This window comes from Phacochoerus africanus, chromosome 13, assembly GCF_016906955.1.
Source record: "Phacochoerus africanus isolate WHEZ1 chromosome 13, ROS_Pafr_v1, whole genome shotgun sequence".
Taxonomy (NCBI): domain Eukaryota; kingdom Metazoa; phylum Chordata; class Mammalia; order Artiodactyla; family Suidae; genus Phacochoerus; species Phacochoerus africanus.
In genome coordinates this window covers 68,651,591-68,679,516 of record NC_062556.1, presented here as the reverse complement: position 1 = coordinate 68,679,516, position 27,926 = coordinate 68,651,591, and the positions used below count along the sequence as shown (strand labels likewise).

The following is a 27,926-nucleotide window of genomic DNA, read 5'->3' as shown; positions in this document are numbered from 1 at the left end:
ATTTTAGCTGAGTACACGGTTACTTCGGGAAAAAGACTTTCCCCAGCCTCCAGAGCAGAGTGCCTAACCTCTGATCACTGCCAGGTAAACAACACTGCAGGTTCTAGGACTCTTCCTACAGACACAGGGAGAACACTCCTGCTGGCTTCTCTTACCCCTGTCGCCTTACGGCCTGGCCCTGGGCCAAGACATACAGGGCTACAGCCCGTGTAGGCTTCAATGGGCTGTTCTCCACAGCATGGTGGCCGGTTGTAAGGGTAGGTGTCCCAGCAGACAGGAAGCTGAAACTCGCAGATTGGTAAGGCCTGGGCACAGCATCAATTCTCGTAGTCTCTCAGTCAAGCAGTCACAGAGCACAGAATCAGGGCAGGAGATTCCACCCTTCACTCCCCCACAAAAGAAGCAGCAAAAGATTTGGGAACCATGATTTCAAACCACTACACCATACCATATTTTCAAAAACTAATACAATTAAAGTAGGATTTGGTTTTTACTATTACTCTGTGCTTAAAAATTCACTCCTATTCAGGCCTACTCTTTTCAGAAATTACACATACACACACTTTTATCAAGGTACACTGGCTACACTGATTAAAGCTACAATGGGCTATATTCTTTACTGCCTGGTTATTAAAAATACCAACCTTCATTCAACTGGAGATTTTTAAGAACTACAAGAAACCCAAAAATATATATACAAATACCAACCTAGCATCAAATGAGAAATGAAGTTCCATAAAATTGCTATACCAAATACAAGAAAGGGGGCTTGGAGAAGAGCCCCAAGTCGGTCTGATGAATCAAGGAATCTCTGAGAACCATGCCCCAAAAGCCTTTTCATGGTAGCATAACCCAAGGAAATTCAGGATCAACTTTATGATACTTTTGCCAATAGAAGAGCCTAAAAGGTATGTGTTCTAGAAATTCCACATGTCCAAACACACCAACAGGGTCTACACTGCCTAGAAGCCTATGGAGGCAGAGGTGGTTATCCACCAACAATTTCGTCTACCTAATAAAACCTCAACTTCTTTTTCAAGTTTTCTCTTACTTTCATGCACTGAAATACTGAGAAAGATCAAGAAGCAAATTCTTTTTTTTTTTTTTTTGTCTTTTTGCCATTTCATGGGCTGCTCCCGCAGCATATGGAGGTTCCCAGGCTAGGGGTCCAATTGGAGATGTAGCCACCGGCCTACGCCAAAGCCACAGCAACGCGGGATCTGAGCCGCGTCTGCGACCTACACCACAGCTCACGGCAACGCCAGATCGTTAACCCACTGAGCAAGGGCAGGGACCGAACCCGCAACCTCATGGTTCCTAGTCGGATTCGTTAACCACTGCGCCACGACGGGAACTCCCTAAACAGACATTTTAAAAAAGAAAACACTGGAGTTCCCACTGTGGCACAATGAGATTGTCAGCATCTCTGGAGCACTGGGACACCAGTTCAATTCTGGCCCAGCACAGTGGGTTAAAGTTCCAGCATTTCTGTAGCCGTAGTATAGGTTGTAAATGTCACTCGGATCTGATCCCTGGCCCAGGAACGTCCATATGCCGCGAGGCAGCCAAAAAAGAAAACACACAGATCGCCAAAAGGTACATAAAAAATGTGTTCAGTATCACGGATTATCAGGGAAATGTACACCAAAACTGCAATGAAATCACCTCATACCTGGTAGGACGGCTATTATCAAAAAGATAAGAAAGAAATAAGTGTTGGCAAAGATGTGAAGAAAAGGGAGCACTCAGGCACCATTGGCAGGAAGGTAAGTTGGTGCAGCCACTGCTAGTGGAAAACAGTATGGAAGTTCCTTTAAACGTTAAAAATAAGAGTTCCCATTGTGGCTCAGTGGTAATGAACCAAACTAGTATCCATGAGGACATGGGTTCAATCCCTGGCCTCGCTCAGTGGGTTGAGGATCTGGCACTGCTGTGAGCTGTGGTGTAGGTTGCAGATGTGGCTCGGATCTTGCGTTGCTGTGGCTGTGGTGTAGGCTGGCAGCTGCAGCCCCAATTCGACCCCTAGCCTAGGAACTTCATATGCCACAGGTGCAGCCCTATAAAAGGGGGAAAAAGTTTAAAAATAGAACTACCATATGATCCGGCAACTCCACTTCTGGATATTCATCTACAGAAAATGAAAACACATGCTGAACAGACACCTGCACCTCCACGTCCACTGCAGCATTGTTTAAAACAGCCAAGACACGGCAACAGCCCCAGTGTGCAGTGACATACAGATGACGAAAATGCGGTGTGTGTGTCCATGCGCGAATATTACTCAACCATAAAAAAAGACTGAAATCTTGCCCTTTACAACACCATGATAGACTTTACAGGCATTATGCTAAGTGAAATAAGTCATAAAATAACAAATTCCGTATGACTTCATTTATATGTGGAATCTTAAAAAAAAAATCCAACCAGCTCATAGATACAGGAATCAGACTGATGGTTGGGGGAGAGGGGGGTGCAAATGGTACGTATTTCCGGTTACAAAATAAATAAGCCCTGGAGACATAATGCACAGCACAGTAACTATATGATAATATTGTACCACATATTTGAAAGTTGCTAAGACTGGAGATCGTAAAAGTTCTCAGTACAAAAAAAATTCTTCAACTGTGTATGGTGATGGATGTTAACTAGACTTACTGCGGTAATCATTTCACAATATATTCAAATATCAAATCGTTATGTTGTAAACGTTAAACTAACATACTCCAGTTGACCCCTAAACAACACAGGTTTGAACTGTGAGGATCCACGTACACGTCCAACACCACACGTGACAGCACTACCCGGTCTGAGCTTAGTTCACCGCAGATAGGGAGAAGCCGTGGGTGAGTACAACCCTTTAAGTTGTACTCGGATTTTCCAATTTTCAACTTTGTGGAGGGTCAGCCCTCCTAACAAGTGAGCGGTTCAAGAGACAACTGTATGTGTCATCACACCTCAATAAAGAAAAATTTTAATATATACACATTAATAGATTCCACAATTACTATTAAAGCAATTTAAGCTAACAAAAAGGGAAAGAAATATATTAACTCAGACTACTATAAATCTTCCTTGGAAGAAGCTCTCACCTTGGCGCTTCCTCCACCACTTTCTGATTTCTTCGCTGAATTGAGCACTCTCTTTCATTGAGCCACAAAGCATTCCCATGCTTATCCCCTAAAACCTGAAAGAACAATACCACGTGAAAAATTATACAGCCACATCCATGGCATACGTGCCCAACAGACATGGCCTCCATGCAACACCCCTGAGTTTTTTGTTTGTTTCTCCTTTTTATGGCCAAACCTGCAGTACATGAAGTTCCCAGGCTGGGGGTCCAATCGGAGCTGCAGTTGCAGCCTATGCCACAGTCACATCAACACAGGATCCAGGCTGCATCCGCAACCTATGCCACAGCTTGTGGCAATGCTGAAGGAGACCATGGATTGAACCCGCATCCTCACAGACACCATGTCTGCTTCTTAAGCTGCTGAGCTGCAACAGGAACTCCATCCCTTGGTTTTTAATACGCAACCCTCATAAAACATTTGCGCCTCTCAAATACAGTCCTCTTTTAGTTGACATTAGTAGAGGGAATTTTTATATTTAACATCCCAAAACTCAACAGATTATTATTTTTTTTTTTGAAGACTTGAGAAAAAAAGTTTCACATTACATTTCCAATATACTGGGTAAAGTACCAGGGCCCACTGCATCAATTTTGTGAAAGACACTGAGTGTCAATAAAAGGATATATTCTAGATGTCGATGGTGCTTACGAGAGTGTTATTACAAACAGCTGTTTGGTATCAATATTATAATGTCATTGATCAGAAAATGCTATTTCATTTACATCCAATATGTAGTCTGTTACTTATACATAGATATTTTCCCTGTGCTTTATTTTCGTTGTAACAAACTGGTAAAAGGTGTGGGGTTAATATATAACATTAGGCTTTTTTCCATTTGTAATAATGAGAATAAGCAGGGGTTTTTAATTTTAATGAAAAATTTAATAAAAATATATCCAAAATACTGAATGGGACATACATTTACTTAAAAAAAAAAGCAAAAAACACTGTAATTCTGAAATTTGAACTTAACGTATATCTTATTAGCTAAATCTGGCAACTCTAAAACAGGCTCTTGTTGATGTTTTCGCACATAACATTTGATTTTCAGGAAGAGATTAATCTCTTAACGATTAAGGAGTACATATTATTGAACACATATATTACATTCACAGCGATAAAAGTTATTACAGAAGCCAAAGGACTAGGCACTAATTTAAGCTCAAAACAGCTAGGCAACCTCTTTGGGCAAGTCACTCTGTATCCTCATGAATTATAAATCGCAGATAATATCATCTCAATGTTTTATATGGCTGCTGAAAACATCAAATCAAAAAAGACCACGGTTATAACAAGTAGAATACACTATAAGACAAATAGTTAATATAGGACTGCAAAGTTAATTTTTAGAAATAAAACCTATCTAAACCTCAAGAATGCTTTCAAACAAAGGAAAACATTACAATAATGAAATGAAAATTAATTGGGATTTTATTTCTAAGACTCAAAAGTGACTGTATGAAGTAATCTAGGAATATTTTTACAAATTAAATTTATTCTACCCTTTTTTATTCTAGTTGACATGGAAGTGAAAGTAGTCTCTAAGAAACAAGGCCACAATAACCAAGAATTCTCAGAAACATTTCCAATTGTAAACTATTAGATTCATATATACACAGTCAAGTTTGTTTTCTCTAAAGTCTGTGCAGTCTTGCAGGTCTTTTTAAAAAGCTCCATCATGTACCAGGCATTCAATAAAAGTAATTTGACAATGGAAGTTTCCGTTGTGGCTCAATGGGTTAAGAACCCTCCTAGTATCCATGAGGACGTGGCTTCGATCTCTGGCCTCAGTGGGTTTAGGATTCGGCACTAACACAGCTGTGGTGTCAGTCGCAGATGCAGCTCGAATCCCGAGCTGCTATGGCTGTAGTGCGGGCCAGCAGTTACAGTTCCGATTTGACCCCTGGTCTGAGAACTTCCACATGCCGCAGGTACAACCCTAAAAAGACCAAAAAAAAAAAAAAAAGACAATGACTTATTCCACTAAACAAATAAAGAGACTAAATAATAAAAAGTGCTTGTAAATGGAGTTAATGCTTAAACGAATCATGCATCGTGAGTTTTTTAAAACTTTTAACACAGCCCTTTACAGATACGCATTACTGAATATGGAAAATCTCCCAGATATACTGCTTGCTGAAAAAAGCTTCATCATAGTAGACTGCTCCAGATAATGCAAGCCCTTCCGCATCCAGTTGAGAAACACTGGTTTAAACCACAAAGAGCAGTCCCATTCCCGTTGCCAGCACAGTTGCGGCAATAGAAAGGAAAGAGAATGCGCTAGGTTGTGATTTTAAAAAATAGGTTTTATGTATCTATCTATATAGATAGATAGATAGATATAGATATACACACACACTTCACAGACTACGGCAGGATATTCAAAAACAGCAACAGTGCCTGCTTCTAGGGATAGAAACCGGGGACTTGCAGACCGGGGTGAAAGAATGCTTACTTTGGAGTTCCCATCGTGGCGCAGTGGTTAACGAATCTGACTAGGAACCATGAGGTTGCGGGTTCAGTCCCTGCCCTAGCTCAGTGGGTTAACAATCCGGCGTTGCCGTGAGCTGTGGTGTAGGTCGCAGACGCGGCTCGGATCCTGCGTTGCTGTGGCTGTGGCGTAGGCCGGTGGCTGCAGCTCCGATTGGACCCCTAGCCTGGGAACCTCCATATGCTGCAGGAGCGGCCCAAGAAAAGGCAAGAAAAGACAAAAAAAAAAATCCAACAGTCTACACAACACCTACATTTGGCCATCTAACGGGGATCTCAGCCTTCCTTTGCCCATCATCCTACCCTGTTTTTCTCCCCCATAGTCTTCACAGTCTTCCCCATCTCAACAAAAGATAGAGATAGTCCCATTCTTATAAACCCTCGGGCCCAAACCCTAAAACTACCTTTGATGCCTTATTTTTTTCTTATACATCACATCCAATCTCTTAGAAAATCTGGTCTACCTTCACAAAATATTCAGAACTCAATCACACCTCACCAACTCCATTACACCCCGGCCAAAGCTGCCACCATCTCTCATGAGAATCATCACAAAAATCTCCTAAGGGATCTCTCTCAACTTCACCTGCTGGTCTTCAACTGCTAAGAACCAGGGTACACAATGCATGTCCCCTTTTCTCCCTTGTTGAATGGCGGGTATTTATTGCAGTGTCATCTCCTTTTTGATTGTTACATATCAATTCATAGTCATAATACATAAAATTAGCACAAGGCATTTCTGACGGAAAAAGGAATACTTCAGCAAGGTTTTCTTCTTCTGTGTTTTATTTCAGAAAATCTATTTTATCTTGCTAAAACCCACATCCCCACAACCATTTTAACAGTTAGATTACAATCTTAATCTCTGGGAGTTCCCTTTGTGTCTCAGTGGTAACAAACACAACTAGTATCCATGAGGACACAGGTTTGATCCCTGCCCTCGGTCAGTGGGTTAAGGATCCAGCGTTGCCGTGAGCTGTGGTGTAGGTCACAAGTGCAGCTTGGATGCCGCGTTGCTGTGGCTGTGGTGTAGTCCAGAAGCAGCTCCAATTCAACCCCTACCCTGGGAACTTCCATATGCCACAGGTGCAGCCCTAAATAGCAGCAAAAGTAATACAAAATCTTAATCGGAGTAAAAGAAATGATTTATTCATCTCTATACAGCCAGCCCCTAGCAGAATGCCTGCCACAATGAGCCATCCAGACATGTGTGAACTGAAATGATACAGGAGTCCAGGTCAGGTACTTTTCTTTTAAAAGTGCCCTGAAATGGTCCAATCTCAGAAGGGGACTGAATGGGCCTCTAGGTGGAATGTATTTAGCCTAGACAGACAAACTGTGACTAGGGCTTTCTGGAGCTGGGCTTTTGTCATTCCCCATCTAAATAACATTCTGGCACTTTAAAAAAAGTATACCAGACACCAAAGGGAGGCAATCAACTTATGTACATTCTCTATTTCATACTTATCCAAACACATCAGAATAATTCACAATCATTCTTTTTTTTTTTTAGGGTCACACCTGCAGCATATGGAGGTTCCCAGGGTAGGGGTCCAATTGGAGCTATACCCACTGGCCTATACCACAGCCACAGCAATGCCAGATCAGAGCCGCATCTGCAATCTACACCATAGCTCATGGCAATGCTGGGTCCTTAACCCACTGAGCAAGGCCGGGGAAAGAACCCACAACCTCATGGTTCCTAGTTGGATTCGTTTCCACTGCGCCACGACGGGAACTCCCTACAATCATTCTAAATGTAAGAAAGGATGTGTTTCCAATAGGAATAAGTGATATTATTTTAAAGTCATAATAATTCGAAAACTCCTTAAAATGTACCAACCTGGATTTCTATATGACGAGGGTTATCAATAAATTTTTCTATTAGTAGCCTATCATCGCCAAAACTGGAAGCAGCTTCTTGCGATGAAAATCTAAAACCATCCCTGAAAAGAAAAACAGAACAGTCAAACGAACACAAAACAAATACAGCCCTTAGTATAAAATCAAGCTAATTAAAGGTTTATTTTTGCTTATTTCCAAGCAAAGCAAAGGAAAATTCACTTAATGTACAAATAACTAAATTAGTTTTGGATGAACAATAGCTCTTTCTTTCACTCACTAGCCTTGTGACTCTTGGTGAATGCTTTAATTAATTGATCCTAGATTTTCATGGAAACAGAAATACCAATACTTATTTCACCCAATGTTAAAAATGAGATATTTTAAATAAACCATACAAATCATATAAAACTGCATTTATTCAACTCTAATATACCTTAATCCCACTAATAAAATTTATAATATAAATCCATGTGACTCACAAATCAGAAGATGGGAGCTCCCACTGTGGCACAACTGGAATGGCAGCATCTCTGGAGCTGGGACAGAGGTTCCATCTCCAGCCCAGCACAGTGGGTTAAGGATCTGGCATTGCCGCAACTGCAGCACAGGTGGCAGCTGTGGCTCGGATCTGATCCCTGACTTGGGAATTCAAATGCCTTGGGTGGCCAAAAAAGAAAAGAAAAAAAAAGCAGTCAGAAGATGCATACAAAAATGTAAAGGACCTAGCCAACTGCACAACTGGGGCAAAGCCAGGACACATGTATACTCAGAGGGAAAACAATAGAAGGCTCAAGATTTCCTGATATTTGAAATACACAACTTTATTGATTTGTTTGCTTATTTTCCTAGTGTAACACTTTATTAAGCAGTCTGAGATGACCTTCCACACACCACAAAGCTCCTTACCCCAATGCAAATACACTACAGTAAATATGCATTTAAAACCAATTGCCTTCCACACATCCATACAGATCATCACAGTTTTACCATCCTTAAAACTGCCCCGAAGTAATAATTTTTAAAGTTTGATTGTTTAAAATAAAAACACGGATTTAATTATTGCTTTATGCATTTTACTTCCAAGTGCTTTAATACTTCCATTATTAAAATATGCTTACTAAAATCACACACTTTGAAGGCAGTTCATTTGGACAATCTATTAAAAACTCAAACTAGGAGTTCCCTTGTGGCACAACAGGTTAAGGATCTGATGTTGTCACTGCAGCAGCTCAGTTTGCTGCTGTGGTACAAGTTCCATCCCCGGCCCAGGAACTTCCACATGTACAGGCATGGCCAAAACAGAACAACTCAAATTTGCTTATCTAAAACTAACTGAGTATGTTGTTTTCCATTCATAGATATATCCAGAGTATAAAATGTAATTCCTTTTACATGGAAGTAATTAGTTTCTTAATTTTCAGATTACACACCTGTATTTGAATATTCAACATTAAAATTCTTTTAAGTCTTTAACTTGCAAACACTCCATCTGGCAATATTAGGAATAACCATCTCTTTTGTTCGTGTGCTTGAAAAATACAACATTTCAGGTAAACACCGACTAGAAGATAAATTTCAAAACACTGCAAAAATTACCGTTTCTCAACATTCTCAGAGAAAAAGTATCACATTTTCTTAGTCCTCCATTACTTTCCTGATTTAAGGGAATGCAGTTTAGACCTCAGGAGACTACAAACCTTGAGAAAACTAAAGCACAAGGAATCGCTGTTTTCAATATCATATAATCGTCTTTTTATTAGATGGAATACAATGATTCACAAAGAAAAAGCATGGCACTTAACTAACAGACTGTCTCTGCTCTAATGATTTTAGAGTTTTCATTTTGCACTTAGACCAAAAACACCAAAAGATAAAATCAAAGTCACCCAAATAAATTACGTATCAAGGCTGAGAGCATTACCAACATGCTCTGGAGCTCTCGGAAACCTGCATGAGGTCATCTGCGGCACTCAGTAATCCATTCAGTCAATAAATATTTACTAGTCATGAAACTATGTGCCTGGTGCATATACATGTGATGGAAATACAGACATAAAACAGAAACTTCCCCCCAGCATCTAGAGCCTCCTGGGGGTACTCCAAAATGTACACGTGGTCAATTTAAACACACACACACACACTTCATTTATACTTAGACAAGGAAAAGCCAGAGATTCGAAGGAAAATACCTGAGTCTTCTTCCAACAACCTTCATGATTCTCACCATTTATCATACAATAACAACACATACTATATGCTTTAAAATCTTTCAGATGTTCTGAAGACTGTAATATAAGTCATAGATGCTACTTCCCTGAAGCAGCTTAGGGCACATGTTACAAGAGGGAGACACACCTCAGGATAAAATGATAAAGCAATTAATGGCTACTAAGATTTCCTTCCGAAGAAGGTTGAAATGTTTGCGGATTATGCAAAAAAAGAGTCTTCCTCAAGGAAGGAGGGAGGGCGGACAAACTGCAGTGCAGGATGCCATCCACAGCTGGTGACTCTCCAAGACAAATATATAGGTGTTTGGGGCTGATCTCTCCATTTTCCCAAAGTTTTCACTTTTCCCAAACTAACAGAGGATACAGAACAAAATTTTTACATAAGGATCATGTATTATTACAACAAATAGTGTCCCATGTTTGATAATCTCAACAGAGACGGCTTACTTGAAGATTCCTCTCTCAGAAATTTCAGGGTGTGAGAAGGAAAGGAAAAGGAGAAAACAGAACTAACCATTTGGAAGACCAAGTTACTTCTGGGTAGAGAAAAGGCAGGAAAGACAGCATTAATGGTAATAATCCAGTCATTTTTTTCATCCCCCTTCCTCAAAAAAAAAAAAAGACATAAATCTCTCTTACTGTCAAACTTGGAACTAGGTAATACAAATCTGAATAGAGTTCCCACGCTATCAATACATTGGGTTTTTTAAATCTTGTTTTAAAAGTTTCTTGTGATTTTTGAAACTAAGAAAGTGCTCTAAATTTACAACAGAGTGCACTGCTTATAAAGGACATAACAATAATTTCAAATTCAAAAGGAAATGTTTTTCACACTATAAAATTATCAAAGTAGTTCACTACTTTCATAGCCAAGCAAAGGGAAGCAAATGCATGCTGAGAAATCCACCAACAGATGCAATGGCAACTGCTTTCAAATACATTTGGTTCAAATCTTTGACCACTTTCTGAGTTGTACAGCCAAATATTAGTTAATTTTTGCCTAGAGGAAAGAATCATGACTATAATTTTTTAAAATATACTGTACAAAAAAAGACGATCCTTTATTAATGCCTAAGAAAGTAACTCTCTTTCTATAATAGGGTAATCGTCATCAAAATATAAATAAGTTTTCTGCAAAATTTCAATTTTTTCCCCATCTAGAAGAGTCAAATTAAATGATTGTTCTAATTATTCCATTATGCTTTTGGTATCTGTTTACTTGTCAGTTTAATAAAACTCCAGTAACTGCAATTTTCATCAAAAGTATATTTTGGACAGAATCTCACCTGGTCTCTTCATCATCCCAAGCGATTCGCATGCCTTTCCCACCACCACCTGCTGAGGCCTTGATCATGACAGGGTAGCCTAACAGCAGGGAAGAATTAGACAGAAGTTCAGACTTTGATCATTTGGATGCATGAACATGACAACTGACCACATGTTCAATAACAGGGAAGACAATAACTAATTTATTTAAAAGTTCCTCTCCTTAAAGTCAGGAAAATAACACCAGTGTAACGATCGTAACGTCTATTTTTTAAATGAGTGGACCTTTTAAAAGAAAGGGACTATTTGTATGAAAAAGCATAACATTTCCCCAGTAATGAAATAAAAAGTTAAGAACATAAATAATTTGACAGTAAGATTCCAAAAATGGAAGTAGATACAGTATTAATTAACCAAAGACATAAGAAACAACTTACACAGCATTCTCACTCACACACACACACACACACACACACACACACTCTTCTGATTCTCCCAAACTTCTGTTTGCATGACTAACAAATTATATTCCCTTTTTTAAAAAAGGTACTTGAGGTATTTTCATCTGAAAAAATACAGAGAACTCCCACAGCTTTCATCTGCAAGAACTGACAAGACGGTTTGGGGGAAAATCCTGCCACGGCTGTTCCCTTAGGGACTGGAGCAGAAGCCACGTGCCCACGGCCATCGACAGAGAAGCCACCGCGTGATTCCACTCTTGACAACAGGGAATGAAATGCCTGGAAGAGGGACTACTACCAAGATACAAAGTCAGGCCCCAAACCAAGGACATCTGCAGCCCAAGTTTCATAAGAGATAAGCAAACAATAAAATTGTTGGTAAACAGAGTTGAGTATTTGGCTGAGTTATTATAAAGTAAAATTTTGACAGCATGAGTTCCGATAATGGTTGATCAAGAGGAGCTGTGACGTCTGTTCAGAGGGTTTCCGACACTAGGGTGAGCGTCCTCCTGTCTGAGCCCACTTGTTTATAATCTTTTCTGAAGAGAGAGGAGGTCAGGAAGCCCTTACAGGACTCTTCCTGGCCTGCGATGCTCTAACAGCATTGAACTCCAGCTACAGGATCTTAGAGGAAAAGGGAAGACGGGGCCAAATGTCACAGACCTTTGGCCCCTAAACCACAAACCATCAGCCTTAACTTCAACTTAGTTAAAATGGCACGTGCCTCCCAAGTGTTTCCTAATTAATTTGATTTTAAAAATTCTGATGTTGGTTGCATGCATGTGGGAGAGCATTTTAAAAGCAATGCTAAGTGCGGTGTGTGAGCAAGAAAGGTGAACACACTGTTTTCACACTGGGTGCCTCATCATCTAGGAAGAAAGAAGAAAAATATGCAAATAACTCTCTCAAGCGGAATTCAGAAGAGAAGAGAATGATAGGAAGGTAAGGGATTAAGAAAAGCATATCATAAATAGGGCCATTTACACAAGGCTACACAGGATGAGCAGGATAAGAACCGTTCAGGCAAGAAGAGCAGAAACAAAATAGAGATGGGGAAGCATGGGACACGTTTAAGAAATGACTGAAATACTTCAGCTGAGGTACGGAGTAGCTGCCGGAGGGCAGAGGCAAAGAGAACTGAAAACATCAACTGGGGGCAAGCGATGCTCCCCACGCTGACACGCTGCAGACCCCGTTCCAGGACGACGAGAACAGCGACTGCCTCGCCCAGCGCTGCAGCCTCACGCGGAATGTCACATAAAGGGATTAAACTGAAATCACTAAAGAAGGAGCTTGTATTGGAGCAGCGAAGAAACACTATCTAAAAATTAGAAACCAGCACGCTTGAGAAATCCTTTTTAAAACAACTGAAGGTATTTTTTTTTCACCTCCCTAAAACATGTTATCAATTCACCATAAGAAAAACTATTTACCCACATAAACCGGAAACCACAAGAGGTATGAGATCCCCACCGCAGGGCTCTACCATTTTCAGTTCGCACTGAGGATTAGGGACATTGCAGTTATTCCGATGCCAGTGTTCATCTTATCTGAGTCATTTACCATGAACCCTGGACCACATGGGGATTTGTGAGGTGCAAAATAAGATGGGGGGGTTCCCATCACGGCACAGAGGAAATGAATCCGACTAGGAAGCATGAGGCGGCGGCTGCGATCCCTGGCCTTGCTCAGTGGGTTAAGGATCTGGCGTTGCTGTGAGCTGTGGTGTAGGTCGAGACGCGGCTCAGATCTGGAGTGGCTGTAGCTCCCATGAGACCCCTAGCCTGGGAACCTCCATATGCCGCATGTGCGGCCCTAAAAAGACAAAAAAAAAAAATAAGATTGGGAAACTGTTCTTGGTAACAGGAATTAGATGGCAAAACAAAACACACAGAATAATTTGTCCACAAAAAAATTATTAAAGGTGAGAAATTGTTGGGCAATGGGGCACTATATACTAAGTACAATATGCCCGCCCTCCCCCGCCCAGAGGAGACAGTGCAGCATTAGATCTGTGAGTACATATGACCCAGAGGAGTCCCTGACAAAAATCTAGCAGGCCAAATATTAAACAACTGGGAGGAACGGAGAAACTGGTAGAAGTTAGCGACATGATAGCCACCAGCTCAATCTAATTTTTGAGCTGTGCTTGGAAATAAAATAATGGTAAGGGATTCTATTCGATTTCGTATGCCAAATAAGTCATTACATTTCAGACAGTGCCACGGAGAAATGAGATCTAGCCATCTGAAAAAGAGGGAAAAGAATATTCCACACAGACGATGTTAAATACTAGCAAAAAGCCCAGTCCATCATCTCTACTCTCTTACTGTGTCTGCGGCTCTAATAACGGAAAGTCATGTGGGGTTCCAGGAAGTGGAAGAAAAAGGCAAAAAAAATTCAGTCAAAAGTTGACACTCCTGGAAAAATGAGAAATGACCAAGCTGATGGCTATTGCTACCCCGTCACTTTTCCCATCCTGGGTTTCAAATATCTACTAATGTTCGCTCACATTTTTTTTTGTCTTTTTTGTTGTTGTTGTTGTTGTTGTTGTTGCTATTTCTTGGGCCGCTCCCAAGGCATATGGAGGTTCCCAGGCTAGGGGTCCAATCTGAGCTGTAGCCACCGGCCTACACCACAGCCACAGCAACGCGGGATCCGAGCCGAGTCTGCGACCTACACCACAGTTCACGGCAACGCCAGATCGTTAACCCACTGAGCAAGGGCAGGGACCGAACCCGCAAGCTCATGGTTCCTAGTCGGATTCGTTAACCACTGCGCCACGACGGGAACTCCCCGCTCACATTTTTTAAATAATCTATGGAGTACTTATTCCTCTGTTCTAGAACACATTTCTTTAATTTTTATATTCTTGGGATGAAATATGTTTGAAACAGGACAACCTTCCTTATCACAACAAAACAAAATTCTCCAAGATTTTTTAAAAGGAGACAAATCTCCCGGTCTGAAAGGATTGCTTGAAGAAAAAAAAAAAAGCAGGAGTTACCACGGTTATGAGCACGTTATGAACCCACTAGTATCTATAAGGATGCAGGTTCAATCCATGGCCTCACTCACTCAGTGGGTTAAGGATCTGACGCTGCCGTGAGCGGTGGTGTAGGTCGCAGATGCGGCTTGGATCCCGAGTTGCTGTGGCTGTGGTGCAGGCCGGCAGCTACAGCTCCAATTCAACCCCTAGCCTGGGAACCTCCATATGCCGTGGGTGCAGCCCTAAAATAAATAAATAAATAAATAATAAAATTAAATTAAAAAAAAATTTTTAAAACCCACCTCAGGTTCTGGTGTGGTTTGCAAGTTTTTCCTCATGTTTGCCATCCTCTCGTTGGATGTCTGCTCCCCAGCACCTGACCGCACCCTCCCAGACCCAGAGACACTGCCCTTTCCTCCAGACATGCACAAAGAAGTCGCCATTCCTTACCTGCTGTAGGATGCCTCCATAAAAAATCTACTAAGTACTAAGCGAGGAAAATGTTAAATGTCTTCCTTTCCACCATAAAGCAGCATAAATCCTCTCTGTACCGCTACCGTCCAATATTCATTTATTATCTCAAAAATACTGACTGAACAAACACTACGCGCCAAACACTGATCTGGCTCCAAGAGACGCAAATATGGAACAATTCAGACGATGATCTGCTCTCATGGCGTTTATTATACTTATTATCTAGTACAGAACTGTGTGTGTGTGTGTGGTAACTGCCATAATAAAAACAACAAAGGGATGGGATTCTGAGTGAATAGGGTTTTGAAAAGGCTCCTCTAAGAAAGCTGATATCTGGAGTTCTCGTCGTGGCGCAGTGGTTAACGAATCCGAGTAGGAACCATAAGGTTGCAGGTTCGGTCCCTGCCCTTGCTCAGTGGGTTAACGATCCGGCGTTGCCGTGAGCTGTGGTGTAGGTTGCAGATGCGGCTCGGATCCCGCGTTGCTGTGGCTCTGGCATAGGCCGGTGGCTACAGCTCCGATTGGACCCCTAGCCTGGGAACCTCCATATGCCGCGGGAGCGGCCCAAGAAATAGCAAAAAAAAAAAAGACAAAAAATAAAAAAAGAAAGCTGATATTTAAACTTGGACTTAAATGACAAGCTAGAGTAAGTCCTCTGAAAAAGTGACGAAGGCAGAATGTTCCTGACAGAAGGAAGAAGTTGGGAAGGTTCTATAGGAGAGGGCCATAATGTAGTCCTAATTTTTTAAGATCGCTTTGGCTGCTCTGCAGAGTATGAACTGTACAAGGGCAAAGGTGGGAAGAGGGAGACTGATTGGGAAGCTCCTGCCGTGGTCCAGGGGACATACAGCCGTGACCTGGACTTGGCTGTAAAAATAGAGAGAAACAGACAGACTTGAGAGTTGTTTTAGAGGTAGAGTCAGCATGACGTGTGGATAGTTTGGATGTGGATGACAGCGGAAGGAAGGAAACCTCTAGGAGCTTAGGTGCTTCCCCATTTTATTATGGACTCCAAGTCTAAGGCAACGATTTTTCTTGACCAACGGATCGCACCATTACTGAGCTACAAAAGACATACGACATAACCTTTCCACTTCAAGCAAAACCTGCCCCTTTACATGGAGGCACGACCTGGTAACTTAAAGGCTGACGAAATGGCATCTTCACAAGGTAACAATCATGAGTCATATGATAAGGAATTTTATTTTTTCACCTACAGTTTCTTGAATAAAAATTTCATACAATATAATGACTGATGGAGAAGGGAAAGTAAAAGAAGAGAAAAGGGAAGTATTTCTTGGGAAATGTCCCATTCCTAATGTGGTGGAGCAGACCAGAAATCTCTCAAGGGTCAAAGAGATGGTGTGAGATAGATTATATATATATATATATATATTTGGTTTTCTTTTAAACACAACTGCAAAACACTTTTATTACCCTGAAGAAAAGGTTCAGAGTAAAAAGGAAGTGAAAGTTGCTTCAGAGAATAGGATGGTCCCCTAGATGGGCAGCATAGGCTCTGATAATGGGACCTCAGAAGAGAAAAAAAAGAATCAGGGGGAAAGAGTCTAAGACAGACAGGAGAGAAACCTCCAGATGAGAGTTATAAATACAAGCAGTATGTATCACATTTATTATACTCCTTCACACTCCATTAATGTAAAACAGGAATGCACCTTTTGACTTGGCTGGGGGAGAGTTTAAGGGGAGGAGCATCCTTCATGTCAGGGATATTTTTGAAAAATCCAAAGTAGTTTTTGCATAGACTATTCCATAATTTGAATTTATCTGGCTGTTTTCTCATGATGGGATTCAGAATTTTAAAAAATACTACGTAACTGATGCTATACCCTCATTCTTACATTACATTACACAACGAGGGGGCGGGGTGTCCATTTGTCATTTTTTTCTTTGATAAAGTTAGGTATTTGATTAAGATACTGTCCATTAAGATTTCCCATGGTGGCTCAGTGGGTTAAGGATCCAGCGTTGTCACTGCTGAGATGCAGGTTCAACTCTTGACCCAGGAACTTCCATGGGTAAAGCCAAAGAAAAAAAGATAGTATCATTAAATTTCTCCATGAAATGCAGTTTTTCTGCTATTAGTTAACAAATGATCTATAGATTGACATTTGAAAACTGTGACTATCTTATACTCAATAGTCCACTCAACAGAAATAACAAACATTAATGATTCTTGCTGTAAATAATTTCTACACTGTTTGAAGCAACAAGGATTTTGAAAACAAAGATGCAGTTTTTTGCCTTCCTCGCTATTATTTCTCTAGTCACTAAAAGAGCACCTGGAGAACAGAATGCAAAATAATAGTTACTACGTAAATGTATTAATTAATTGCAGTAGCCGCGAATAATTTATTTTTGCTGCCGCAATACATTTCACGATTTAAGCATACTGAAGCATTATTCATTCCACTGTGAACAAACTTTCAGATTTATACATACGATGCGCCCATGAGTATTTGTGAATGTGTTGCTTGGAACTCTGTGTAAGAGGTTCCCGGACTGTGTGTGCAGGAGTGAGTACAACTGCCTGATGGCAAGCAACTCTTATGAAGTCTTTATTTTTTAAAAAAAACCAGTTTCTTCACTTTTATCTCCACTATGACAATATTTATACTAACTACCATTATCTTACCACAGGCTCCTGTAGGAGCCTCCTCACAGAGCTCTCTACCACTGCAGTTGGTCCCATCAAACTACACAGAGGTCAGTGAAATTCTTTAATATTATATTTTATAAATACATATAAAATCACTTCTCTCTCCTGCCTAAAATGCTAAGGACTTACACTAATGTATAAACCACACATGCAAGAGCCACAGATGTAAAATGAAATAGAAATTATGAACTCACAGATAGGAAATATAGAGGGTTAAGAGAGATAGCCTAACTTATACTTGTTGAATCAACACCAGGAAAAGCTATGAGAGACTTGCCCTAAGAAAGCATTAAAAAAAAAAAAAAAAAGGCTAAAAGGTATTAATTCGAACATCAATTAACTTATTAAACGAAATAAACTTTAACATCTTTTAAATAGAAATAACAAAATCCATTAAGTTCCCTTGTGTCACAGAGAGTTAAGGATCCAGCTTTGTTACTACAATGGCTTAGCTCATTGCTGTGACACAGGTTCGACCCCTGGCATGGAAATTTCCACAACTGGCAGGCACAGCCAAAAAAAAAAAAGAAGTAACAAAATCCAAATACAACATGTAACATTCACAATGTCTACAATTCAATAAAATTAAGAGACATGTTAGGAGGAAAAATGTGATCCACACAAAAGGAAAATAGTTAACAGAAACAAAACCAGAAATGAATAACCTTAAAACAGCTATTAAAATACTATTACAAAATACAGTTATTACATATACTATAAGTATGGGAAGGGAGTAAAAAGGCAAATGAATTCCCATTGTGGTGCAGTGGAAATGAAGCTGACTAGTAACCATGAGGTTGTAGCTTCGACCCCTGGCCTTGCTCAGTAGGTTAAGGATCCAGCATTGCTGTGAGCTGTGGTATAGGTTGCAGATGAGTCTCAGATCCCACATTGCTGTGGCTGTGGTGTAGGCCGGCAGCTACAGCTCTGATTCAGCCTCTAACCTGGAAACCTCCATATGCCTCGGGTGCGGCCCTAAAAAGAAAAAAAAAAAGGAAAGTGATCATGATGAGAGAAGTGGAAAACATTTAAAAATTAAAAATGGGAGTTCCCGGAGTTCCCGTCGTGGCGCAGTGGTTAACGAATCCGAGTAGGAACCATGAGGTTTCGGGTTCGGTCCCTGCCCTTGCTCAGTGGGTTAACGATCCGGCATTGCCGTGAACTGTGGTATAGGTCGCAGACGCGGCTTGGATCCCGCGTTGCTGTGGCTCTGGCTTAGGCCGGCGGCTACAGCTCCGATTCGACCCTAGCCTGGGAATCTCCATATGCCGCGGGAGCGGCCCAAAGAAATAGCAAAAAAAACGGGAGTTCCCGTCGTGGCACAGTGGTTAACGAATCCGACTAGGAACCATGAGGTTGCGGGTTCGATCCCTGGCCTTGCTCAGTGGGTTAACAATCCGGCGTTGCTGTGAGCTATGATGTAGGTTGCAGATGCGGCTCGGATCCTGCGTTGCTGTGCCTCTGGCATAGGCTGGTGGCTACAGCTCCCATTGGACCCCTAGCCTGGGAACCTCCATATGCCGAGGGAGCGGCCCAAGAAATGCCAAAAAAAAATAAAAATAAAATAAATAAATAAATAAATAAAAATTAAAAATGGAATGTCCAGGTTTAAAAATAGAATGACTGAAAGGAAAATGCAAAAATGTACAGTGAGAATTCTACCATGACCAAGTGGGATTTATTCCAGGTATGCAAGGTTAGGTCAACATTCAAAAGCAACCACAACAGCAGGCTAAAGAAGGAAAATTAGGAGTTCCCGTCGTGGCTCAGTGGTTAACGAATCCAACTAGGAACCATGAGGTTGCAGGTTTGATCCCTGGCCTTGCTCAGTGGGTTAAGGATCCGACGTTGCCGTGAGCTGTGGTGTAGGTCGAAGACGCGGCTCGGATCTGGTGTTGCTGTGGCTCTGGCAGCTACAGCTCCAATTGGACCCCTAGCCTGGGAACCGCCATATGCTGCGGGTGTGGCCCTGGAAAAAGACAAAAAAAAAAAAGGTAAAATTATATGACAATATCAGCAGATACAGAAAAAGAATTTCACAAAAATCCAACACCCATCAAGTTCGGCAAACTAGGACTGGAAGAAACTTCTTGGACTTCATAAAGGACATCTACAAAAAACCTACGGCTAACTTCATACTTAATGATGAGAATCTAGATGCTTTCCCTGAGGCCAGGAAAAAAATAAGAATGTTCTTTCTTACCACTCCTATTCAACATCCTACAAAAGTTCCTAGCTTATGCAATAAGAAAAAGGTAAACAAACTGGAAAGGAAGAAATTAAAACTTCAATAGCAGGAAATATGAAGAATATCTCAAAGAATCAACAACTACCACCAAAAAATAGCTTCTAAAACTACTGTGACTATAGCCAAGTTTTAGCATACAAGGTTAACATATAAAAGTTGATTGCACTCCCATATACTGGCAGTTAAAACTTGAAATTTGAAATTAAAAACAAACACAATACCATTTACATAAGCACCACCCAAAACAAAATACTTAGGCATAAATCTAACAAACTATGTATGGTATCTATATATTTTTTTTCTTTTTTTCTATTTGGCCACGCCTGTGGCATGTGGAAGTTCCTGGGCCAGGGATCAAACCCACACTACAGCAATGACCCAAGCCACAGCAGTGACAACATAGGATCCTTAACCTGCTGAGCCACAGGGGAACTCCTGTATGGTAGTTTTATGTGGAAAAGTGAAACTGTGATGATTGAAATTAAGGAATTTCTAAACAAATGGAGAAAGAGTCCACATGCATAGATAGGAAGACTCAATGCTGTTGAGATACCAATTCCACCCAACTTGACCTACACATTCAAGGCAATGACAACCAAAAGCCCAGTGTGTTGTGGATATCACCAAACCGATTTCAACATTCACACAGAAAAGCAAGAAACCCACAATGGCCAACACCATACTAAAGGAGAATAACAAATTTGAAAGACACATTACCCAACTTTAAGAGTTACTCTAAAGCTATAATAATGAAGTCAGCATGGTACTGGTAAAAGAATAGACAAATTAATCAATGGAATAGCATAGAAAGCCTGGAAATAAACCCACACAAACACAGTCAATTGATCATTGACAACAGAGCAAAAGCAAGTCAATGGAGAATCTCCAAAAAAATGGTACTAAAACAACTAGACATCCACTGGTAAAAAAAAGAATCTAGACATAGTCCTTATACATTCCACAAACGTTAACTCAAAGTGGATTATAAACCTAACTATACAATACTAAACAATAACATGTCTATTAAATAAGAGAAAATCTAGGTGGCTTTTGACTTGGCATGAGTTTTTACACACAACACCAAAAGCACAATCCATGAAAGAAAAACATCAATAAGTTGGACTTTACTAAAATTAAACATTCCTGCTCTGCAGAACTACTCTCAAGAGAAAGCAGACACAAGCCACAGGCTAAGAGAAAATATATGCAGAATATATCTGATAAAGAACCTGTATCTAAACTATATAGAGCTCTTAAAACACAACAATAACCCAATATAAAAATGGGTAAAAAAAACTTGTTATTTTTTTATTTTTATTTTTTTTGTCTTTTGCCTTTTTTCTAGGGCCGCTCCCGCAGCATGTGGAGGTTCCCAGGCAAGGGATCCAATCAGAGCTGTAGCCACTGGTCTACGCCAGAGCCATAGCAACATGGGATCTGAGCCACATCTGCAGCCTACACCACAGCTCACAGCAATGCCGGACCCTTAACCCGCTGAGCAAGGCCAGGGATCGAACCCACAACCTCATCGTTCCTAATCGGATTTGTTAACTACTGCGCCACGACAGGAACTCCTTTTTTAATTTTTAAAGAAAGGCGTTCCCTGGTGGCTCAGCAGGTTAAGGATCCAGTATTGTCACTGCTGTGGCTCAGGCCACTGCTGTGGCACAGGTTCGATACCTAGCCTGGGAACTTCTGCATGCCACGGGTATGGCCAAAAAAATAAAATGAGTAAAAAAGTTGGACACCTTAACAAAGAAGATACACGGATGGCTAGCATATGAAAAGATGGTCAACATCTTATGTCATCTGGGAAATGCAAATTAAAGTAACAATGAGATGCTACTATATACCTATTAGAACGGCTAATATCCAAAATACTGACACCACCAAATGCTATCAAAGATACAGAGCAACAAGAACACTTACTGGTGGTGAAATCATAAAATGATCCCACCTAAAATTAAATATAGTCTTACCACATGACCCATCAGTTATAGTCCTAGGTATTTACCCAACTGAGTAAATTTGTGCACGAATATCTATAGCACCTCTATTCATAAGTGCCAAAAACTAAGATATCCTTCAAAAGATAAATGGATAAACAAACTATTGTATATTCATACAATGGAATATTATTCAATGATAAAAAGAAATGAGCTATCAAGTCACAAAAGACATGGAGGAAATTTTAAATGTTAAGTGAAAACAATCACTCTAAATTATACTGCATGATTTCAACAGCAAGACGTTATGGAAAGGGCAAGGGTACAGAGACAGTCAATGAGCAGTGCATCCAGAGTTGGGGGAGGAGGGGAAGGACTGGATAGATGAAGCACATGGGAAACTATTTTGTATAAAAACTATAATGTCGTCATGTACTTGTCAAAATTCATAGAACTATACAACACAAAGACTGAATCAATGGACCACAGTTAGTAATAAACAGGACAGTGTTGGTTCCTTAACTGAAACAAATGTACTGCACTAACGCAAGATGTTAACAACTGCGGAAGCTGCAGAAGGCTGGGATAGGGGACGGACATGGAACTCCATGATACTATCTGTTTGATTATTCTGCAAACTTAAATTGTGCTTAAAGAAATAACTTAAAAGGGGGGGAGGGGCAAACATTTAAAAAGACAGTTCACAAAAGAAGATTAATGAATGGTCATTAAGCACATGAAAATGTGCTCAACAGTATTAGGCATTAAGGAAATACAATATAAAATCACAATGAAATGTAACTACACATCCATTAGAACGACTAAAATTTAAAAGACAAGCAACATCATGTGTTTTGCAAGAATGCAGTAACTAGAACTCTCTCAAACAAAATGAAGAAAGGGACATTTTTAAAAAGAATAGAAATGATTGAAATATTTTTCTTTTTAGGGCCACATGTGCAGCACATGTAAATTCCCAGGCTCTGGGTAGAATCGGAGCTAGAGCTGCCAGCCTACGCCACAGCCACAGCAACGCCAGATTCGAGCCATGTCCATGACCTACACCACAGCTCATGACAAGGCCAGATCCTTAACCCACTGAACAGGGCCAGGGATCGAACCCACATCCTCGTGGATACTAGTCGAGTTCATTACCACAATGTGAACTCAAGAAATGATCTACATCTTAATTGTGGTTACATTTATTAAAATTCACTAGCCTACACACTTAAAATAGGAATTTTATTCTTCATAAGGCTTATCTCCATAAAAATGACTTTTTGAAGCAGTCAGACAAAAAGAATAGATTGCCTATAAAGTAAGAAAAATTAGACTTAGAAACTATCTCTACTATAGCTGCAGAACAGAATACAAGCATTTCAACACTATACTGATAGAAAGCTACTAACAACCTAGCTTTACACACAGAGCAAAGGCATCTTTCAAAAAAAAGAATGCAAATATAGAGTCTCTTGTAAACAAAAACTGAGTTAACTACCTGTAGAAACTTCTAAGGGGTAAATTCCAGGATAAACAGAAATAATATTATTTGCAAAGTCAGAGATAAAAGAAGGAACAGTCAGCAAAGAAAATAAATTTTTAGGTAAAGCTAAGTAAATGCTGGCTCTTCATATCCTATAAAAATGTCTAATTAGTGGGATAAATAAATAAGGAAATAAAATATAAGAAAGCACGTAAGATGTAAATAGATACTGTATTAAAGTATTTATTTGTTAGGAGAATAAACTGTAGATTGAATTTTAAAGTAAGTGAACTTTTTAAAAAGTTTAGGACACTGAAGAACACCTGAGGAAATGTCTCCAAGTTGAAATTTCTACAGTAAACAATGAAGAAATAGAAATAGAGTGTAAAACTTCCATCACAGTAGAAAGGAGTGGGAGGAGAAAATTGAATAAAATAGAACAAGAGAAATTTTTTAAATAATCATCATCAAAAAGAAGTCAAGGAAGGAGAGAAATTAGAATCCAAAAAAATGAAACAACATAAAAAGCAGACAATATAAACAAATCAAATTAGCAGTAAATACAATAAATGTACATGACCTAAATTCTCTGGTCAAAAGACAGTGTCTTGTCTGTATAGAAAAAAACACCAGTCCGTACACTTATAGGAAATATACCCCAAACAACAGTCTACTGGTTGATTGGGGGGGGGGAATACCAAATTCCCCAAAAGACCAAATTGAGCTGGTTTAGGCATATTAATAAAATCTGATCTGAAACCAAACCCAAAAAAGTTACGACATTCTGATAAAAAGTAAAATTAGCCAAGAAGACACAAGTTACACTGTTATATTATCTATTACCTTATCTTAAGGATAGACGGAGGCAAAACCTAACGAGGAAATACCAGGAATCAACCCTTTCAAAAATTGATCAAGGAGCCAAAAATACCACTAGAATATTCGAGCAACCCAATAAGTAGGTTTGACCTACTGTTCATCTATAAAACATGGCATATAAACTTTGAAAATATACACTCTTTTCAGGCACATACAAAAGCTGTATTCAGTGACTTACTCCTTGGCCATAAGGCAATTCTCATCAAATCAGAGAGATTCTACATAAAAAAAAGATCATATTCACTGATCAGAAAGCAATTAAATTAGAAACAATAAAACAAAAAGGTTAAATTTGTTTCATTTTAAAATGCATTCCTAAATAACATGAGTCAAAAATCATAAAAGAGCTCTGAAAATACTCAGAAATGAACAATTGTGAAATATATATCTCAAAATTACAAAATAGGGTTCTTTGTCTGCATCACCACTTGAAGACTTTCCCCAAGCTGCTGGGAATACTGGCAACTAACAGCTGACTTATCCTCAGCTTGCCTTACCCCCTCCCAGGGGCAGCCCACACCCAAAGGTTAGCTGATACAATCTCCTTGCCCCAGTTACAAACAACAGGAAAGACCAACCAACACGCAGAAATTTCTAGGATTAGCTAAAGCCTTTGCTGAATCTGCATCTCAACTCAATTCAAATTCTCCTTCAGTTCAGTTTCTTTCACTCCTGCATATGTGCTGGTGCCAAGAGTATTCCCCAATAAACTTCTGGAGTCTGCTTCCAAGACAGGTATCCAATGGGTGGCAGGGGAGCACATGTGGAAGGCTATCACAGTAATCTAAGCAAGAGTAATACTAGCTTAAACAAAGAGAACAGGAGGATAAAATGGAGAAGAGTTGATGATTCAAGATTTAGGAAATGATGACAATGACATGAAATTGAAAAACACATAATGCAATAAAACAGTGAATGCTAAATCATAGAGAAAGCCTCATTGCCGGTGAAAACTGAGACTTCTCTTCTTCCCGCCTCTGTGCAGATGGGAGAAATTCCATCAGCCTCATTCCGAGGCTGACGAAGAACAGAACTCCTCCTCACCCCACAATCTAATCAATGGGAAGTGTAGGATGAAGAAAAAGTAAATCTTTGTTGTTTAAGGTCACAGGGGAAGGGCAATAAAAATGTGGGACACTAGAGCTCTGATAAACTAATAACAATTGCATGGACTCAAATAAAACTTAGCACATTATTAAATTTTCTAAGGAAACAGAACTCAGAATCTACTAGACATTTGGCTGCCATGAAACATTTGGCTACATTAAAAAGTTCCTATTGTAAATGCAAACAAGGAGATCATTTAAATTCAAGCAATCTGGGAATATAAGTTCCATCATCAATGCACTACTCATGGTGTGTTTATCTGGTCATAGTTTTCTACTGTTTACTGTTGTCTTTTAATTACAAATTAGTTACAGTTAGTTTAGTTTTATCATTACCAATTCAGTTTTGGTATATCTGGGATAGCACACATCAGACTGAGGTGATGCATATTTCTATCTATCTAGAGTCTACAACTATCCAGTGACTAGAATGTAAACATGTATGTGTCACAGTTCAACTATAATTATTTATAACTCGACCATAGCAGATAAATACAATCTCTAAAAAAGGTACCTAGAGGTGATTCTTATTATCACTGAGTTTCTCCCCCTGGAAAATGAAAACCTATGAAATGGGCCCAGGATATTTTTTTTTTCCTAAGATGGACACACAAACATAAATACATATATACCTATATACATATATTGAGTTTAAAAAAGAATGAACCAATATTACACACATAAAGATATAATCAAGCTGCGTTATAAGCTAAAGTAAACTAACACATAATATTATGTTTTATTATTTATTTTTTCTTTGGAGGGGGGCTGCACCCGAGGCATATGGAGGCTCCCAGACTAGGGGTCCAATTGGAGCTACAGCTGCCGACCTACACCACAGCCACAGCAAAGTGGGATCCAAGCCGCATCTGTGACCTACACCACAGCTCACAGCAATGCCAGATCCTTAACCCACCAAACAAGGCCAGGGATCGAACCCACAATCTCATGGTTCCTAGTTGGATTCCTTTCCTCTGAGCCATGATGGAACTTCTGTTTTGTTTTTTAAGAGTTTTTTTTTTTTTTTTTTTTAAAGACTTTTCTTGGCCATAACTATGACATGTGGAATTTCCTGGGCCAGGGATCGAACCAATGCCATGACAGAGATTGAAGCCACAGTAGTAGTGACAATGCTGGATCCTTAACCCACTGAGCCACCAAGGAACACCTTCACACTATTTTTTTTTTTAATGTATGCAACCATTGGTTTTTTGTTTTTTGTTTTTTTGTCTTTTTGCCATTTCTTTGGGCCGCTCCCGTGGCACATGGAGGTTCCCAGGCTAGGGGTCGAATCGGAGCTGTAGCCGCTAGTCTGCCAGAGCCACAGCAACGCGGGATCCGAGCCGCGTCTGCAACCTACACCACAGCTCACGGCAACGCCGGATCCTTAACCCACTGAGCGAGGCCAGGGACCGAACCCACAACCTCATGGTTCCTAGTCGGATTCGTTAACCACTGCGCCACGACGGGAACTCCACTATTTGTTTTAATAGGCACAGAAAGCTATTACATTTTCTGGAAAAACTGATCTGGTCTACCTATTTTCCTCTACTCAGACAAATAAAAAATATTAGATCCCTACTCTAATCCAGGGAAGAGAAAACAAACACGCTTCAATATATAGATTGATTAGAGCAGAATGGATTCACAGACAGAAAGTTTCCAAATAAAAGTCAAAGGCTTAATATCTTCACAGGACCATCCGAACATTATGCAGAGCCTTTACCATAGAGTAATAGAAAGAAAAAAAAAAGAGAGAAAGTATGCAAGAATGAACAACAGTAGAACAGAGAGGCAGTGAGAACAAATGTGACATGATAAAATACAGAGAGCAAATTTGTGAAATTATGCTTAAACTCAAAATGTACATGTTGGAATTATAAACGAAAATGTTAAGTACACTGACTACGGGGAAGAAAGAGGAAAAGAGATACATCTTCCTCTGACCTCCGACGACCACAGTACTTCACTAACAGGAAAACAGCAAAAGAAGAAACTCCTTCATTCACTGTGAATTTTACAAAGAATATATTAACACCATTTTCTTCAACATGATTTTTCCTTAGGCATTTCTTTTTCTTTTCTTTCTTTTTTTTTTTTGGCTGCACTCTCAGCATATGGAGGTTCCCAAGCTAGGGGTCAAATTGCAGCTGCAGCTGCCAGCCTACACCACAGCCACAGCAACGCCAGATCAGAACCACATCTGCGACCTACACCACAGCTCACAGCAATGCCGGATCCTTAACTCACTGAGCAAGGCCTCAACCCGAGTCCTCATGGATACTATTTGCACTTGCTACTGCTGGGCCACAATGGGAACTCCAAGTTCCTTTTCTTTTTTTTTTTAGTTATCTATCTGCTGAGAGTTAATCATACTTTATTAAATATTCCTATTCCTCCCAGATATTTCCATTAAAAAATTGTAGATTAAAGGAAAAAGTGAGAAAATGACTGTCAAATCATGATCTAGAGGAACTCCCTTGTGGTGCAGTAGGTTAAGGATCAGGTGTTGTTCCTGCAGCAGTTTGGGTTGCTGCTGGGGTATAGGTTCAATACCTAGTTAAGGAACTTCCACATGCCACAGAAATAGAAAGAAAAAAAAAAAAAAAAGAGCAAATCATGATCTACAGATACTGTGATAAAAACTTTAAAAAGGGTGACTACGGAGTTCCCATCGTGGCTCAGTGGTTAACAAAACCG

The 27,926-nt window shown here is 39.9% G+C and overlaps 1 protein-coding gene across 2 annotated transcripts in view; it reads right to left on the bottom strand.

The window, feature by feature from the left end:
* PCCA (propionyl-CoA carboxylase subunit alpha) overlaps positions 1 to 27,926 on the bottom strand; it is a 363,296-nt gene that overhangs the window by 207,366 nt on the left and 128,004 nt on the right. For both annotated transcript variants that reach the window (XM_047756486.1, XM_047756487.1), the window contains 3 exons: positions 10,981 to 11,059; positions 7,465 to 7,567; positions 3,090 to 3,184 (listed from right to left, as the gene is read on the bottom strand). In XM_047756486.1, coding sequence (XP_047612442.1) covers positions 3,090 to 3,184; positions 7,465 to 7,567; positions 10,981 to 11,059 — 277 coding nt within the window. The remainder of the gene's footprint in view (positions 1 to 3,089; positions 3,185 to 7,464; positions 7,568 to 10,980; positions 11,060 to 27,926) is intronic.